The sequence below is a fragment of the Athene cunicularia genome, assembly GCF_003259725.1.
Source record: "Athene cunicularia isolate RWA chromosome 6 unlocalized genomic scaffold, athCun1 chr6_part1, whole genome shotgun sequence".
NCBI lineage: Eukaryota > Metazoa > Chordata > Aves > Strigiformes > Strigidae > Athene > Athene cunicularia.
In genome coordinates, this window is record NW_020799105.1 from 13216156 (window position 1) to 13235826 (window position 19671).

Here is a 19671-nt window from a genome sequence, read left to right on the forward strand (position 1 = left end):
TGTCATAGTTCTGTATAGAAGCTTTCATACTGAAATATTTTGCAGATTTTGCATTAAATGTATGCAAAATAGCTTTTTACATATGCAGTAAAAGATCTGAAGACCATTTGAAAAAGAAAATCAGGTGAAAGGAGACTAAAGTATTTTTATACTAAGAAAACATTTTCGAAAGCTGTTATCTCTTTGGTCATTTTAATATCCTTATGAGATTCCTTTAGTGATACAGCAGATATGATGTATTATAAATCCAGAGACAAAAGTAAACTCTTCCATTAATGGACACTATTAATGGACAAACATTTTAAAGATTGTATTTGTGACACATTGGTCTTTGCATTCCTGTACTGTCTGTGTTTTCCTAAGTCAGTAGAAGGACCTGAAGCTGCAGTGTAGATGCATGTGAAAGCAAAAGAATATTTCACTGTGCACTAGTTTGATGTCAAGACAAAAGAACCACCACTACCTGTTTGCTTTTTGTGTAGGTCATCAGATTTTAAAGATTTTCTGAAGAAATGTTTGGAAAAGAATGTGGATGCAAGGTGGAGTGCAACTCAACTTCTACAGGTAGGAAGAGTTAATTTAATTGTTCAGAACTGTTGTTTAAAGGCAAGCGTATTTTGTATTTTTCAAAATCAGAGCAGTATTACAGTAACTATTTAAGTAATTTCTAGTCAAGTGTTCATACACAGTCTGTTTTTAATGTTACATTGTTCCTTATTTGATAAAATCTGATTAAATGATACCAAATGCAGATCAAAGTATTTGTTTACTTATTTTGATGTAATATAACTAATTACTTTGCATAAGTATTTATACTTTGATATTTTTAACTGAAGAAGGAGATATTTACATAAGTAGTCAATTGCTGACAGGTGTTTTAAAAGCTTTAGTGCTCAGCCTTTCTCTATAATGCTGTTACTGCAGAATAGCTAAACAGGGTAGATGTGACTAGGTATGTTTAACATCAGCAGACATTTACTTTATCCAGAATACATCCAGCATATATTCAATAGATTTAAGCAGCAGGGCCAAGCAGAGAGAAAATTCACACAGTAGAAGAGGTAGCTGTTTCTTCTTAAAGAAAAATGTAAAAGGAAAAATTATTCTAAAGGCAAAGCAGGGTTTTTCTAGAAATAATATTTCTAGATAAAGCTTATCAGGAAATAATTTGAGGAACTGAAAAGAAGTTAAACATATTTCCAGGAAAAATAACCTTTCAAAAAATCTTTCTAATTCTGTTCTTTCGATTGTGAAACAGGTCAGTATAAATGAATTACTTGTATTTTTAACAAGTTGTTAGACGACTTGCACAGTATATTTGATTCTTTCAAACTTGAAGATTCACAGTTAACATTAAGCATAACTGTCCTAATGTAATTTTTTCTACAGAAGTTTTAAAAATTGAAACATTTGTATTCAAAGTAGTATTTCTCTGAAGTTGTATTTCTTGCAAGTTACGATTTTCCTACTGCATACAATGAAGTCAGCACTTAATATTGCACTTATTTTTTATTTTCACAAGCATCCATTTGTTACCGTTACTTCCAACAAACCAATAAGGGAATTGATTGCAGAAGCTAAGGCTGAAGTTACTGAAGAAGTTGAAGATGGTAAAGATGAAGATGAAGAAGAAGAAACAGAAAATTCTCTGGTCAGTTTAAAATTTACTTTTTTTAATGTGCAACTAGTTTCAGTCACCAGTTTCCTATGGAGAACTCGGTATCTGATGTACTACCCAAATTTTGCATCAAGTCCTCTAAGAATAACAACATAAACATACTCTAACCTTATTACAAAATAAGTAGTCAGCATTTTCAAAATCAGCATGTTCTTAAACTCCTTAAGAACTAATAATAAAGAATATTATTTAATAAATAATATTATCTTCGTTTATTTTTGCATGTGTATATATTTTAGATTTTAAAAATCACATACTTACATTTTTTTATATAGTTTTAAGTCAAAATGACTAGATGAACAATTAAACATATATTTGTTTTCCATAAGATCCATGTGATTTTACAGCATGGCTGTCAAGGAAAAAACCAAAAGCAAACAACCCCATATGCTACCAAGACAGGTTGGCCTTTATGAATATAGTTCCAAAGATGCTTCAGAATCTTACAATGCAAATTCAGTTTTTCAAAGGGCAAAGCCGTGAAGTTCAGTGATAATGGTACTAGAATGCAGAGTATACAGGTAGTGTGCTGTCTGACTTAACTGGCTCAAGTGCTATAAACATGGACATGACCAGTACCACCAGTAGCTGCCATTACCAGCAATGGAAAAGAAGCAAAATGTATGCGCACAAGAACCATGCCTCCGTTTCTTCCTCACCGCTTACCACCCTAGTCCCATCCCCTGGCCTTCATACCACTTTCCCTGTCCGTCCCAGCAGATCTCCAAGTGTGCATTCCCACCAACTTCCTCCAGGACTTATTCTCTATCTCCTAAGGTAGCACCTACCACCTCCCTCTGCTGATCAGCTGCTAAGCCATCAGTCCCCAGGAGGGTTGGAGTGAAGTCCACCCTGCGACTCAATTAAGTGTCTCTGCATAAGCAACAGTTTAGGAAACTGTGAGGTAGATGCATTTACATTATTTGCTTGTGGTAGTTTTAAAGACTCCTTGGAGATCGGCACTAGGCTTCTAGAAGTATTATGTGAAGAAATCTTTTAAATACATCTTTGACTTAAAAGGAATTATTGTCTATATGCTTAGGAAAACACGAAGGCAGGAAATGGCACAATCAAACCCATGCTTATTTATGATAACTGACCTAGTATGTTCCCAATGGCAAATCAGAAGCCTGATCTGCAAATTACAGGGTTCTGACAGTAAATACAGACAGAGGGATATCACAATCACTTTGAAGAATGAAAGGACAATTATGGTTAAAATTATACTTTATTGGTATATTCTTTTGTATGTCTGTATGTAACCTGATAACATTCATTCATATTCCATCAGCAGCAATTTCTACAGTTATATAACTGTTTCTATCCTAGTTCCGTATTGCCACTGAATCAGATCTGCTGGAGCTCTTCACCATTTTAATAGAGTTTCACAGTGATTAAAAAACAGACCAAAAAATTTTCAGGCATTTTGAACAAAGACCACAGGGAAATATATTCTTTTCGATAAAGCAGAAGAATGTCTTACTGTTGCATTTTCAGTGCTGCAGTAACTAATGTTACACAGCTTCTTCCTAGCCAAACTGGCACAAAGACATGTCTTTCAAATCTGACTGTAGCTGGGACTACCAGGGAGCTGAACTAATAAACAAAAAAGCAGCGTGATTGGGAAAAGACTCTTGAAGATTCTGTTTAAGTGTGAGGCAGAAGGCTGACCCTGATCCCTTTCCTTCAGTCACAGTGTGTTTTATTAAATTACCAGAGCTGGAAGAGAGTTCTTGTGAAACTGTTCTGTTCAGAGCCTGTCTGCAGTTCATACACTTGTGCTGTGGTAAAACCAAGTGAAGTACTCAGAGATTATCAAATTCATATAACTCTGCCTGTAAATACAATATTAATGTCTATTCATGTATTCATCAGTAGAACTATAATTAAGTTAGAAAATGGTTAAATACTTTTCTTCCTTTAAATTTTTAGCAGTTACCTGCAGAGAAGCGTGCATCCTCTGACCTTAGTATTGCCAGCTCTGAAGAGGATAAACTTTCACAGAATGCGTCTGTTTTGGAATCTCTTTCTGAGAAAACAGAAAGTAATGCAACTGAGGACAAAGCCAGCACTCTACTTCCAGATGACAAAACAACTGGAGATGAATCTGAGGACATTAAATTTAGGAAAACAGCTGATAATATATGTGATACTACTGTTAGTGATATGAAAGTGCAGAATGGTTCTGTGCCAACTGGTGAAGATGAGCAAGGCAAAATAGTGCTGACTGAAAAGAATACAGAAAGACTGGAACAAGCACATAAAGATACAGAAGCTGAGAAAGGAGGGAAAGAACTTGATGTGGTAACAGAATCAGAAATAAGGGATGAACCCAACCTAAAAATGGAGAAAGAAAATGACATGGGAAATGAACAGACGGAAGGTAATAATCTGAAAATAGTACCTACAACTGAAAATAGTGTAGAAACTGAAGAATCCATTTCTAGGGAAACTGGTGAAAAAGAAGAGAAGGAGAACAGAAGAGATCTCTCAGAAAGTAAGGAAGAAAAGGTCCCTGGAGAAGATACTACAGAGCAAAAGGAAGATAAAGACGAAGCTCAGAAAGAGGCGATTATAATAGACACCACTACAGAAACTCTACCTAATGCTGCAGATAAAGTGGCCAAAGAAAAAGAACTAATAAAGCATGGAATTGACGACGTTAGGGAGATTGGTGGTATTGCTGAAACACAGGTCAGTGATGGGGATAAAATACCTCTGACGGAGGATAAGCCAGTAGAAAGCCAGGCTAAGCAGGTCCATGAGATAATGAGCTCCGAGGAAACTCTATTGGAAAGCCAAGATAAAGCGATCAAAGTAGACGACAAACTGGCAAAAAGTGAAAATGAAGATATTAGTAATATAAACAGCATGGAGGAAACAGAGGTCAAGGACTCTGGGAAAGACAACGTAGACCAGAAGGTAATACAGACGAAGCCTGAGGATATTTCTAATAAAGTGGTAGATAAACTGACTGATATGGACCAAAGTTCAGAAAAGCACAGACCTGAGAATATCCAGGAAAACAATATTCAGATAGACAAAGAACATTTGGAAGTTACTTCTGATGAAATAATGAAGAATAAGCTTCAAGGTACTGTCAGTGAACAAGCTGATGATTCTGAAGTCACTCCAGTCCCCAGTATTAGTATTAGCACTGAAGAAAATGAGGAGAGAGTCAAAACAGATAATCAAGACAACACTGAAACTTTACAGCAGCTAGAATCGGAGAATTTGAAGGAAAATGATGCAGATTCAGGCACTGGTTCTACGGCTGATAACAGCAGCATTGATTTGAACTTGTCAATTTCTAGTTTCCTTAGTAAAAACAAAGAGACAGGATCAATATCTTTACAGGTAAGTATAAGTAACCATATACTTTTATATAAAATCTAGTGTGATTTTATGTGTGACCCTAAAACTGTCTGCAAGCTTGACCTTTCCAACAAAGAAAATTATTTGGTGGGAACCTAGTGTGATAGTGTGGAATATAAAACTTTGTATTAACCGAAGTATTCTAAAATTGCATGTCTGGATTTTGGCCAGTTATGCAGCAAAGCTAGAAGCTACAGAGCTGCTAATTATTTTCTCATTTTATTGCATAGTTGTATTTAAAAAATGTAGACTAGCATATAACAGAAACTCTAACAGTATTAAAGGTGGAGACTTGTGAATGTTTGTAGTTCAGAGCTGATATTCAAGAAGACTAGTTCAGTACCTTACTCTGCAGAGAATCCCTGTTTAACAGGACAAATTTCTTATAACATCTAATCTTATATTGAATTCCTGTCACTTTCCTCTTCAGTCTCTCTGGTTAGATTTAGAGGAGCTAAGGCAGACAGTCTCTCAGGTTTGTTTATTACGAACACTGTACTCCTATGGTTGTAGTATATTGATGCAATTATGTCAGTATGAATGAGCTTATTCATAGGAAGCACATTCCAGATGATTAACTTTATTTATACCTTTATGCTAATACAATTATAGCCATACTATTGTAGTAATTGTGTAACCATTGGTTTGAGAAAAAAAAACCAAACCAAAACTCAACCACAACAACAAACAACCCCACCCCAAACAAAAATTGTAGCCTGGCATAGCTCTGCTAAGCATGACTTGAATGTGTTTGCTGTAGTTGTAACTCAGTGGAGACACAGTTTCAGCTGGCTGTTGTCTCTCTTCTCTTGTGATGAAACAACAGCATCTCTGAGAAATTACATTTCTCTGGTTCTGTTGGCAAGATCATCACATGATTTTTGACTAATATAAATGAATACCCCCCCCCAACTTGCTCATTTAATTTATTGCCAAAGCAGAAGTAAATAGGTGAGTAAATTGCTATTCTGTTTCAGCACTGTTTTTCCAAATTAAGTATCTTTTTTTGTGACTGGGAAAATTATATTCAAAAGCAAAGAATAATTGCAACTGTCTTCAGATCTTGAAAATAAAACTGCATCAGTTCTGTTCAGGGTTTATCTGGATTATTATTTTTTTTTCTGGCAATTTAGATGACCAATAATTAGTTTTCCTTTGCTGACTAGAGAAAGTTTCAGCACATTAGAATTTTTCAAGTTCTCACTTCATTAGTAAGGTACTTGATAAGCGAGAGGAACTCCTGATTTCTGTATGGTAGGACTTCACAGAAATATTTGAAGTAATTGAATGTTAAGAAAAAAAGGGGAAAAAGGATGTAACTTAAATAAGGAAAGGATAACTTACCAATACTTTATTCAGGAAACTAGAAGGCAGAAGAAAACTTTAAAGAAAACTCGGAAGTTTGTTGTTGATGGAGTAGAAGTGAGTGTAACCACATCAAAAATAGTTACTGAAAATGACTCAAAAAGTGAAGAAATGCGATTTCTACGGTAAGTGTTTTTAAAAGTAAAATTTAGAAGAGGTTAGCAGCTAATTTTTTTTCTCTTTGAATAAAAGAAGGAAGCTAATGATCTTATTTCTGTAATATTTGGGGATTAGTTTCAATTATTTTGTCAGTAGAAAGGAATGTAAAGTGTTCCTTAATTCAAATCTAGTTTTACTGGACCCAAGTTGTTGGTGCTTTTTTCATATTTTGTAATTTTCCACTTCTTTTGTTTTCCCATCAATATTACGCGTTCTTTTTCATTATTAGACGTCAAGAGCTCAGAGAGCTAAGACTTCTTCAGAAAGAGGAGCAGAGAGCCCAACAGCAACTCAGTAATAAGCTTTTGCAACAGCGAGAACAGATGTACAGACGTTTTGAACAGGAAATGACAGTGAGTTTCTGGATTTTGGTGCTCTTAAAATAGGACCTCTTGATGGAGTAGGCAGAATACAACTTGGAGCCATCAGGTGTTTCCTTTTATGATGGCTATAGCTAAGTTTTCTTTCTTGTTAATAAATGGCAATATTTTCCATTGTGGTGTGCCCAGCTCATATGCTAGAACTCGCCTGCCAGAACAGTTCATCATGGCCATCCTCTGCTGTGGTACAGCATTTCACCGAACAGAATTTAGTGTTCTTAAACAAGGTGCCAAATTATTTTTACAGAGTAAAAAGCGACAGTATGATCAAGAAATAGAAAATCTAGAAAAACAGCAGAAACAGACAATAGAGCGCTTGGAACAGGAACACACAAACCGTTTACGAGATGAAGCAAAGCGCATCAAAGCAGAACAGGAGAAGGAATTGTCCAAATTCCAGAACATGCTGAAGAACAAAAAAAAGGAGGTAAGAGACAATGATGATAATATAGAAATTAAGAAGTGTGGGCATAGCAAACAGGTGAGATTAGGTCTCCCAGAAGTCTCGTCAACCTCATGTGCTATACGGAGTTGTGGAAGGGTTCCCAGCATTGTTTTACTGCTTAAAGTGAAATACAAACAGCTAACAGGAAGATACAGGGATTGACTTAATATAGAAAACATTACCAAGTTAGAAGACTTTATTTTTAACAGAAATTTAGTAAAATATATTTTCTCTCAAATATTAAATCAAGAAAAAGTATTTTCTTAAAGATTGTGAAAAATACTTGAGATTTCTACTTTAAACAAATCCATCTATAGCTACTGAGTAAATACTTATCAAATTAGAATTTCAAAGAAAAGAATATGGTCTTGATTGCTACTGAGGACCACTTAAATTCTAGAGGGTGTTTTTGTTAATTTGTTAGATTATTATTGAATGTGTGCTGGCATTGCTTAGAATTTCTTTATATGAAGTGACAGCAGATTTAGTTTTTTAACTGAAAAAGGAAAGCCAGGAGCGAAACGTCTGGATAACCTAAAATATTTTACAGTAATTTCATATGTGGCATGCAGTTAAGGCAAAATGAATGACATTTGACATTAATTTGCTTGCATTAGAGTAAGAGAAGGTGATGTGTTTTCACATAGATTTTGCATCTTAAAAGCTGTTTTATTTCATTTTCAGATCAATTGCATAGTGCTCGTTTGTATAAAAATAGCTCTAGTGTTGGCTCTAATAGTTACTAGACTCACAGAGATTTCTTTAGAAATCTGTGCTATCCATGCTTTTGCATAGAGTGATCCTGTAGTAGAAAGTGCATTAAAAAAATGTAAGTTGTGTTCAGTTTGAACCATACGCTCATATGTAAATAACTTTTTTTCTCTTTTGTGGTACCTCTTGCATTTTTGAGTCTCTCTCTGTTTACTGGTGATTGGGTCCTACATGGGAAAGCGGGAAGAATTTTACGCATTGCTCTGAGCTAAAAGCAGTTCTTTCATGGAAACAGGAATAGCATGTGGTGATTTGGACTCTGTTTTCCGATGATGCTTCCACTATTAAACAAACACGCATTTGTTTTTGGGTGCATAGTTTTGTATTTAAAGCTTAAGAAGGCGATTTACAGTTCAAAGGAATATGTAGCTGGTGCTCTAAAACTACCCATGCTATATTGGAGTGTGCAATTTTAAGAATGGTAAAAATGTAAAACACATCAGCAAAATTAACAGATTAATAGTCAGTTGATTTAGCTAGGTTATATTTAGAATCTTTCTACTTATCTAGTCTGATGCACCTTGGACCGAAACATGTTCCATTCCAGCATGTGTGTCATGAAAAGTTTCTTGAAAACATACTTAGTTATTGGTGGGTTTTGCTTTTAAATTCCTCAGAACCAAACACTTGAAATTAATATTTTATTTGCTTGTATGTTTATTTTAAAGGCATAACCTGTATAGATGTCATTTATGGTTTGAGACACTAATAATGGCATCTTATAAATTTGTGTTTGAGACAGTGTCAGAAATAGCTGGTTTTCAGTGGAAGTTACTTAAACTTCCAACCATTTTTTACAGCTTTACCATGAGGTAAACATACTCTTGTAGTCCTTTTACTATAGCGCTTCAAGAAAATACCACGTTTGCAGGTGGTGGTTTTCATAACTATTGACTATTCTAGCTGCTGCATGAAAACTCAAGCAGGAGACTGCCATTTCTGTGAGCACTGGGCAGCATTTGCATGCAAAAAGAGGCTGGCATATACCTCCTTTCTGCACTGCGCTGGCATACATAAAGCAGATATTGTTTCTTCTCTTTTCATTAAGCTCTTTTCACTAAACTAACATCCCTGCCACTGAAGTAATGCATGCTTCCCAGTACCTCTAGTGCTTGACCTGCATGTCCTACGTTCACAGTAATGCTTGCTGTGGAGAAAAAGTGTACTTTTCGCCACCTTCTGCATGCTTATATACACTGTAGGTTTTATGTGAAGTGGAGAAAGCACCAAAAGAGCTGAGAAAAGAGCTCATGAAACGCAAGAAAGAGGAGCTTGCACAAAGCCAGCATGCTCAGGTAACAACGGCAGCTTCAAGCTACTAAAATACAAAAGGCAGCAGTATTCACACAGCTTGATGATGTCACTTCTTGTTGTTGTTGTTGAGTGAATATGGAACTTAACTCAAACTAACCCCTACATACTGCTCTCTTTCTTCAAGTTCTGTCATATCACATCCCATAGAATATATAGTGTAGAAATGTAGGAGCAACATTTTCATGTTTGTGCTGTTAAGCATAATAACTTGTATGATGTACCAAAAACAAATGGTATTTTTCTACGACAAGTTTATTTACAGTGCTTTTATGAATGGTAAGTACCCCATAGATCCATCACATTATAAAGGTTACAGTCAGAAGTAAGTTTTGAGCAATATAAGTGCAGGGGAGGAAAATGTATATAATATGTAAGCACGAGGCATCTTGTAAGCAGAACAGATGAGGTAAAATGAAGTTATTTAAATGTCAAAGTGTAGGTGTATGGAAACTTTACAAGACATCTATAATTTTACGCCTTCAGACTCGCTGCTTTTATATGACCCAGCTAGAAAGGGGGCTAGTATTTAGAATAATGTAGAAAAATAATGGCTTTTTGATGGCCACAGCTTGTACAGAGTGAGTTTGCACCAAAACAGAGCAGGTTTGGATTGAATAAGTTAAGAGATTAAATGTTTATGTGAGTGACCTAGTAGAAAATAATAGCAACTTTATTTGATTACATGTTTAATTCAAGAGAGGATTTCCCAGGGTAGAATGTTATTGAGTTGCAGTGCTCTCCCCATACCAAGGGTACCTGTCTCTGAACTTTTAGAGGCAACAATGAAAACGTTTGTAGTAACTTTGTTTCCTTTGCTGGTTTCAATTTGTTAAGGTAAGAGAGGTGAAAGAGATCATTGTAAAGGTGAAATATCCTTACTTGGAATGCTAAGTATCTGGAACTTCTGTCAGTAACTACTTTTGTGTGATTAGCCTTGCCATTTTAAATGTATATTACTAACAAACAGCAGATCTAATTTCTTCTTTTTTTTAAGACCAGAAATGTATTTCATATTATATTATGACATAGGAAGTACATTGTGTCCCACAGGGCGTTGCTCAGGTTATGATTCAGTCTTTTCAGTTGTCTTCATGTACACTTTTCAACGCACAAATGCAGGATGTAAGTCTTAATATGCAAAACAACAGAAGTTTTATTTCCCTAATCTTCCAGATGCGTGTTTTCTCTTCTCCTTCTGCTCATATGTGCTGATCAGTGTCACAGTTGTCTCTAAACTAGTTAGCACAAATTTATGTAATTATACACTATTCACAGTAAAAAGATAAAAATTACAGTAGTTATTAACTCTGGGCGAGACACTGAAGTTTTCACACAAATGCAATATAATAGTGTTCTCTGGTGTTTATTACTTGTTCAGCACATGTGAGAAACAATGTGTAACTTCTATGCTGTGTGTGCAGTGAAACCATGTATTTTAAAGATACCTGAATTTATTTTAAGATACTTACTGGGCAAAATCAAGTGATAATCTTGAACGAGTGGACTGCCTTGCAGTGTCTGCCCTTTAAACACTCAACATGTTCTTTAGTAAAGTCTGTGACCTTTATTTATGTGATACTTGAGTAGATGTGGGAAGTGGAAAGGATTGGAGTGTTTTCTGAGATTGCCTGGTTTATCTTATAGTGCTAGCAATTATAAAACTTCTTAAGATTTGCTGTGTAGAGAGAGCAGCAGTGATGTTTTGATGATTGAGTAAAGCTCAAGCATAATTGCTTTTTGACCATGACTACGCTGGAACAGCTTCCCCCCCCACGCCCTCCAATCAGAAAATTCAGGCAAATTAAACACTGTGTTAATTATGCATCTGTACCCTCAGAATAATAAACTTGTAGTTTTCTTTTTCACCTAGAGAGGGAAACAGGACAGTATTTTTCAACAGTCCACATATTTGATTAGGTATGTCTGACTTCATTTACAGACATGGCCTTGCATGAGGGTTCTTTTTGTACCCTCAGGTCTGTCACTGTCAACTTACTCCACCTCTGGTTTTCTGTTACCTGTCTAAGTGTAATTCTGCTGTCCACTGGGAGAGATGAAAGACTCATATATTAATAACTTTCTGTGAAGATGAAAAGCAGTGTTGTCCTGATCATAATAAAATGTCCTTTTAATGAATATTTAATTCCATACCTTGCTGACAACTTTTTTAGCAAGTAGCACAGGTTCACTAAAAAAGTGAATATACATAGCTCAGGAGACCCTTCCCCTGATCATGTAGTGCAATACTGTTTTCCTGCCTCATCCCATCTCCCTTCCAGTAGACCATCTTTAACATTGCTTTGTTACGTATAACAGCAAATGCTTCAGCTGCCCGCCTTGGCTCTGATAGAACACTGTCATCATCCTTTCTTTTGACCTTTTATATCATGGTAGAAACATCTGCTTTAATTTCTTATTCTTAAAGAGTGTGTGTGCATGCTTGCATGCTTGTAGATGCTTTTTTTTTTTTAGTATATATATATAGTTGCAAAAAGAAAGGCAACAGTATGGTCTTGGGGTATGGGAGGGGGATTCTTACTACTGCCTGCTTTTCATGATGTGATGCAACAGGGTGATACACCCTGGATAAGGGGAAGATGCAGGTGATATGGGGACTGCATTAGGCAGATGGCAAATGGCTTTGTGAGGAGCCAGCTGAGCTGTGCTGGGACAGGCTTTCAAGTCCTGCAGGGTGCAGTTCCTGCAGAAGCCATTGTGTGTCTTCACAGCAGCCTTGCAGAACTCCCAACCTCGGTATCTTTGTGTTCATGACAAGATAAGCCACTCAAGATTGAGACACAAATCTGAAACGTAACTGTATAAATAAATAGCTTTTAGCTAATAATCCAAAGCAAAATAACAATACATATTTTTATTTTCCTACATCCATGAATAATTAACCTTGATTTTAAGTACTTGTCTTTGCTAAATTTGAACCTGCAGCTTGTTTTGAGGAGAGACGAGATGGAATGAATTGCAGGTTGCAGGCTAGTTTGTTGTCTTGCTGTTATTTATGCAGTATTATTTAAACAGTAAATATACTCTTACCTACTCTCTACATCAAAAATACAAGAGATGCATAATTTTATAGCTAAAGCATGTTAGCTCAAATTTTTATAGGTGTATTTGTTTTCATAAATAGCTAATGCTGAGAGAACTGGGAGTTACATTAAAATGTGGTTAGAAGAACACAATTTAATTTACTTCTGTTGGTTTCGACCAGGAGCAAGAATTTGTGCAGAAGCAACAACAAGAACTGGATGCATCTCTGAAGAAAATTATTCAGCAGCAGAAGACAGAACTAGCAACTATAGAACGAGATTTCCTCAACAACAAACAGCAGCTCATGAGAGGTATCCAGCATCAGACTCTATTTGAAAGCAGACATTTGTGTTGTATTTTAATAAAGCAATAGTCTCTCTTAAATTTATGAAATCGGAGACCTTTGCGACTAATTTGGAACTGTAGCAAAAACATTTTCTATGTGTTATGCAGTGTTCTTAAAAGGCACTTGTAGGCCACTTCTAAACATGCACTAGCAGGTAGATCAAAAAGTATTGTATTGCACTTTCTGAAGTACTTCCTTTGGCTTTTCTCCAGCTCGCGAAGCTGCAATCTGGGAGCTGGAAGAGCGACATCTACAAGAGAAGCACCAGCTCCTCAAACAGCAACTCAAAGATCAGTACTTCATGCAGAGACACCAGCTGCTTAAGAGACATGAAAAAGTTAGTGTTGATTTTGATGGTTTTGCATATTTTGTGTGTTATAATACCCTGGGTTTTTTGTCAGACAGTCTTATGATCTCTACTGGTTCCTGTTTGCTTGCACAGGCAAGACTCATACAGGTATTTTGAAGGTGTATATGTTCTGTTGAAATAAAAAAAATCTCAACAATCTTACTTTTAATTACTTAGTAACATGTTGAAGTATAAGTGGTCATATTTTTCTCTTTTGTTTCTTAAAAAAACCCACCCAACCACAACATCAGTCTTTTTCTATTAAAAACACTGAATTCTGCTTATACACCAAAAAGAGTTTTGACTTGTCTGTAAATAAATCTGGTCCTTAGTACATAATCCTAGAAGTAAATGGGCAGAAAGAGCTGGATTAGTTTTTGGGCAAGTAGCTGACAACTGTGTATTTATAGCTAAATCTTAGAAAAGCCTAGAAGACAACACTTATTTTCCACAAGGCATTTTGTTTTTTATAGAATACACTAAACAGAATAGTTCAGTTTTTGAAAATGTAAACCCAAGAGAGAAACCGTTAGATCTCCTTGGTGATTGGAGCATGAGCAGCCTCCACTGAAGGCTTGTTTCTGTATGGTTTGGTTTATCTCCATGACGACAGTTGCTTTCACCAGCTTTTGCAACAAACTGACCCTTCACAACTGCAGTAGTGGAAATTCTGTTCCACAAAAGTTTCTGCCTTTGAATAATACAGACTTTTAAAAACATATTTCAGGAATCGAACAACCACTGGTAAAATATACATGTATTCATTAGAGAATTTCATCTGGGTTGGGCATGATCCCGAGCTCTCTGGAATAAGTGGAAGACCCCCCCTGCTCCCCATTGATATCACTCGGACAGGGACTGGTTTCTGTTGAAAGAAGTGAACTCAAAACAGCATGCTTATTGATAAAATGAGGTGTAAATATTCTAACATAATAGTTACTCTGTAACATTTCCATATGATTAACATTTTAGGAAACAGAACAAATGCAGAGATATAATCAACGCCTTATCGAAGAGTTAAAGAACAAGCAAACTCAGGAGAGAGCGAGACTGCCTAAAATCCAGAGAAGTGAAGCAAAGACTCGCATGGCTATGTTTAAGAAAAGTTTAAGAATCAATTCATTAGCCTCTCCAGACCAAGATCGTGAAAAAATTAAGCAGGTAATTAATAAAAAAGGTTGTAATAGTGTAAATGCTTAATGTGATTTAAACAGGAGGATGGGATATAGAGTGCACTCTCAACAAGTTCACAGATGGTACCAAACTGGGTTGATGCACTGGATGAGGTCAGAGGAAGTCATCCTTCCCCTCTGCACTGAGACCTGTCTGGATCTAGTCCTGGGCTTCCCAGTACAAGGCAGACATGGATTTGTTGGAGCGAGTCCCTCAAAGAGCCTTGAAGATGTCTGAGGGACTGGTGGGTCTTTGTTATAGGAGGAGACGCTTGAGATACCTGAGATGCTTCAGCGTGGAGGAGGGAAGGGTCAGGAGGATCTTATCCATGTGCACAAGTACCCAAAGGGAAGGATTGAAGAATGTGGAGCCAGATTCTTCTCAGGGGGGCCTGGTGACAGGATGAGAGGCAGTGGGCACAGAAAATCCAGATTAAACATAAGAAAACACTTTTTTTAGTGTGAGGATGGTCAGACACTGGAAAGAGGTTGCCCAGAGAGATTGTGGAGATACTTAGAACTGATCTGGACTCAGTCTTGCTCTAACTGACCCTGGGTTTGATCTTTGCAGGTCCCTTCCAACCTCAACCATTCTGTGATACTGTGAAATATTTTTAAGAATACTTGATTTGTGTGAGCTTTTGAATAAAACTGGAGGTATTTGCTCACTCTTTAAAGGGGAATGATGTGAAGAGGTTTAGTGGCTTGCTTTCTACTAATGGACAAAAGTCCCAAATCATGGTTTTTATATGGTGAGCACTGGAAGGATGAAAAAACTGGGAAGTACAGTCTCTTGTGGCTGCATAACACCAACCTTAACCGACACTTGTAGCAATGCTGCTGTGTCACTTGGCATCAGAGGGAGGTAATTTCAGGAGTCTGCATTTTAAGGAAAAATTAAGAGTGTGGACAGATAAATGGAATGATAAGACAAAACTTGTGAGGACATTCCCTTTGTAAGAATTTAAAAAATGAAAGTAAAGAAAATACAGTTATTGTTTAAATCTTTAAAACCATTCTTTTCAGTTATGCTGTTAGGTTTTATGTATTCAGTCTGTTACATACAATTTTTGACTCATGTAAACTGCTGTATCTCAAGGCACAAAATTAAACCATCTTTATTTTTAATTTTAGTTTGCTGTTCAAGAAGAAAAGAGACAGAAGAATGAGAGACTGGCTCAGCATCAGAAACATGAAAACCAAATGCGGGACCTTCAGTTGCAGTGTGAAGCAAACATCAGAGAACTGCATCAGTTACAGGTGAAAAATAGATGATATTAAATGAACATTCAGTGGGAAGACTCAGGTTAATAACAGATGCAGGCAAAGCAGAAACATCTTTTCCTTCATTTTTACTGATTTATGTAGGGTTTTTTTCAACTTTGCTTTCAAAGGCTTGCAGTATACTGCTTAACCATATTCATATACTTACATCAGTTAATGAGAAATTATTTTAAATGCAGGAAGAGCATTAACCAGAGGCAGATGATCACTTCTAGAATATCTGTCAAGTTCCCAGTGCTATTTTCTGTAGGTACCATTTCCTTTTAACCTGATTTTGCTGAAATATCGTTAATCAGAACAGAGGTAGGCAGCACCAGGCATTACCTACAAGACATTTGTAGCAATACATGGAGTGAGGGATTTTTTACAAAGTGCAGGCTGCTGTTTATACTTGAGCTTTTGGAAGGTCCTTAGAGTTCTCTTACGATAAGGAACTATTTTGTCACTTTCGGTATACATTTTGTAAAAGTTGCTACTGCAAAGGTACGATCTCCTTTATCGTTAAACAGCTTTTCCTATTTCAGGGACACAAGGCAGTTTTAAAGCATTAAATGATCACTTGCTGATAATCTTTGTGTAGAGAGATCTTCCAATGAAGCTAGTTCTACTCTATTCACTTTCTTACATCCTGCAAAAACAGTCCCTGACTATGCCACTAATATGCCTCAGCAAATCCCCAAGTACTGTGGGAGTCTTGTGAGATTTTCAGCTCAAGTAAAATTGAGCGGATTAGGGCTACTCTGAGATTCATCAAGAAAAGTTGCCCCCTAACTGCACTCAGGTCTAGCCAAGTGCTTGTCATTTTTGTTTCTGTTTTTGTACTCTGCGTCAGACCCAGTTGAGACTGGAACCCTAGAAACAAGAACGTGGGGTTTAGAGACTGCCGTTGCCAACTGCTCTTAAAAATCAAAGATCTGATGTAGCCAAATACTTAAGTTTTTTCTTACCATGTTTTGAAAGTCCTGTGAAAGTTAGGGCAGATGCATGTGTACCTTACTGAGAGGAATGTGAAGCTGATGTGTGGTTTGATTATGCTTTTCCTTTTTACAGGGTGATTCTGAGGCTGCTTCTGCAAGCACATTTCTCTCCTCTCTAAGCCCCATTTGTTAGTCTCAGCTGCTTGGCACCAAGAATTGAAATATTTCCAAAAAATGACCCTTTTTTAATGTGATTGATTTTAATAAATCACACAAACTGTCTTTAGAAAGCAAAGCAGAAATGCTGTATAACCTTGAAACACATTATTAGGCAGTGAAATGCGGTTTTGAGTAACACTGTCAGCTGCTGCCTTAATGACACTCAACAGTATATTTGGATTTATGGGTATTTCTTATCTCAGTTGGTTCTGCTGGAAAGATCAGCTTTTGATAATGCAGCCTCATAACATACTTTTATCTTGTAATTATTCCCGTCACTATTTACACAGAATAAGCTAATTAAAAAGAATTAGGACAACATATGTCACTGTACAAATGTTGAGTTGCCTAATCTGAATTAGTTTTACATAAGGATTATCTTTATCTTGTTTTAAGAATGAAAAATGCCATCTACTGGTTGAGCATGAGACTCAGAAGCTCAAAGAACTAGATGAAGAGCACAGCCAAGAACTGAAGGAATGGAGAGAAAAATTGAGACCAAGAAAAAAGGTAAATTGAAGCAGTTTATGAATCACAAAACCATCGAGAGTTGAAAGCTGAACAAAGAGCCTGTGCAACAAGGCCTTTGTTCCCTCTTGCAGTGCATGTGTGCTTATTTGCATATAAAACTTCTTAGCTGGAGGTAAATATGATTTCCAGAATATATTTCAGAAGCCAGTTGGTTACTACAAAAATTGACTGCTACGTAACAGACAGAGGGGTGGTGAAGGTTGGTTTGGGTTTTATATTTTGTTTTAAAATGGAAAGTACTAGACTTTCACACAGTTCAGAGAGTATCCTCCAGGCAGATGATGTTCTTAGCTTGCTGTGTCTTGGTTGTCTTGCAATTTCATTAGTTGCTAGGTGGGGTTTTTTTTGTGATGGTGTGTGAAGTTGCAATGTTAAATCAGACAATACGTCACCAGTATAATAAGTTTCTTGTACTTTGCCTTGTAATCTTACGACAATCTGATTTTGGTTTTAGACGCTGGAAGAAGAATTTGCGAGAAAACTGCAGGAACAGGAAGTTTTCTTTAAAATGACTGGAGAATCCGAATGCCTTAACCCTTCAACACAAAGCCGGATTTCCAAATTCTATCCAATCCCCAGCCTTCACTCCACTGGGTCGTAACTCTGGGAACTGCTGTATGTTTTTTCATATTTGGAATTCTCCATCCTCATTGTCTAACCTGACTTAATCAGCAGTGTCCATCCAAGGACCTAGCGCTTTCTGTTTTCAGTGGAGACAATCAGTGTCCTGATCAGTTTCTTTACTTCTCTGAATGGAAGAAAAGAAAAAAAGGTGTTGGTGTATAATGGTAATGTTATGTCCTACAGATGTTTCAAGAGTAAGTGGGATTTTTATCTCGGTCTCAAAACATACGTTATTTATGGTTTTGACTTTAAGCCTAAAATATTAATTACACTCTTTCTGATCCGAAAAAAATGGTTTCTCATGTGAATATTTAAACAATGAAATATTAGTTGTGCTACTGTGTTTCTAAGTGTCTGATTTCTCCACAAGAGAGTTCCACAACTGAAACTGCTGTGAGAGGTTTAAAATTTTGTGAAGTTGAGCAGTGTCTTCACAACAAGGACTGAAACGAATTACTCAGAACATGCCAATACCCAGAAAAATAAACCCTTATGTTTAAACATGATTGGTAAAAGCAAAAGCCTTTGCAACTTCTTTAAAAAGAAACCTCTGGCATAAATTAAACTGAGCTGATCTCCATGACATATTTTGTCCATTAGTTCTGTAATGAAATGGGGTGCTAGTTTAATTAATACAGTGCCTGAAACACTTAGATATGCTAATCCTGGCAACAGGATAGTGTTTTGTCATTTTAAAAAAACAAAACTCCTGAGCATTGTTGTTACTGTACAAAACAAGATTTCTTGCTGCTACTGCCATTTTTGTTGTAAATCCTCACCCTAAAATATTTTGCACTAAAATATGTAAAGGTGAAAGAAATGCTAACTTTAAAATGCACAGTTTATTATTTTCCTTAGCTATTACAGGTGGTTAGTTCTACAGATTGAAAAACTGTAGAATGTATTTTTAGAAAGCGGTGTGCAAAATGCACGTGGTTTCTCTAACTGTACCTGGAATGGGTAGAGCCATTTTTCTGTTCTTACCAAAGCCTGTTCATTTAAACTCTGTCAGAAAAGTGGAGGTGGGTGGTCATATTTATAAATAACCATGGCTAAAGTCTGATTTGGTTAGAAGTGTTAGATTTGATTTTTTTTTTTATTTAGTCATTTTATTTTATAGAAAGATTTAAGTTAAATATATAGACAAACTGCTTTATGAATCTGGGATTTTTGCTTTTGTGTTGCCACCTACTAACATGGGCAGTTTTTATTTTTCAAGTTCATAGATGTACTATAAGTTATTTACCTGACTGATCTGCAGTGGAAAAAGTCTGAAATGTTTCTCATCTAGCTGGTAGGGAAATACAACTGTAGTAGGTCACTTTTACTGCACTCCTTGTGGTGGTTAGAGTTTGAGTCATATCAGGACAGTATTGTAAGCTGTACTTTGGTATGCTGGAGTTTGATTTGTAAAATAGTGTTTACCTTCTGTCATTTGAGGCCTGACTTCTTAGTCTCTTCAGGTATCAACTGTAAACGTTTTGTTTTGCTGGCTTGCATTAATTGTGCAACTGGTGATGATTACATGATGTTCATTTCATGGGAACAGTATTGATGCATGTGAATGAACTCATAAATTAACATAGGACTTTAATCAGATGTGGTTGAAATCTTGGATGCTGAAATCCTTGGACATTGAACCAATACCTTCTTGATGAAGACACTTAATTTACAGCACAGTAAAAGAAAATTGGAAAATG

The 19671-nt window shown here is 36.3% G+C and overlaps 1 protein-coding gene across 1 annotated transcript in view; it reads left to right on the forward strand.

Annotated features, from left to right (window-relative positions):
* The window catches only part of SLK (STE20 like kinase), a 46841-nt gene extending 27170 nt beyond the window's left edge, over positions 1 to 19671 (forward strand). Inside the window, exons 8-20 of the mRNA XM_026851515.1 lie at positions 483 to 564; positions 1523 to 1651; positions 3611 to 5035; positions 6413 to 6543; positions 6807 to 6930; positions 7205 to 7384; positions 9376 to 9468; positions 12711 to 12840; positions 13088 to 13212; positions 14197 to 14385; positions 15531 to 15656; positions 17213 to 17326; positions 17802 to 19671. Coding sequence (XP_026707316.1) covers positions 483 to 564; positions 1523 to 1651; positions 3611 to 5035; positions 6413 to 6543; positions 6807 to 6930; positions 7205 to 7384; positions 9376 to 9468; positions 12711 to 12840; positions 13088 to 13212; positions 14197 to 14385; positions 15531 to 15656; positions 17213 to 17326; positions 17802 to 17948 — 2995 coding nt within the window. The 3' untranslated portion in view covers positions 17949 to 19671. The remainder of the gene's footprint in view (positions 1 to 482; positions 565 to 1522; positions 1652 to 3610; positions 5036 to 6412; positions 6544 to 6806; positions 6931 to 7204; positions 7385 to 9375; positions 9469 to 12710; positions 12841 to 13087; positions 13213 to 14196; positions 14386 to 15530; positions 15657 to 17212; positions 17327 to 17801) is intronic.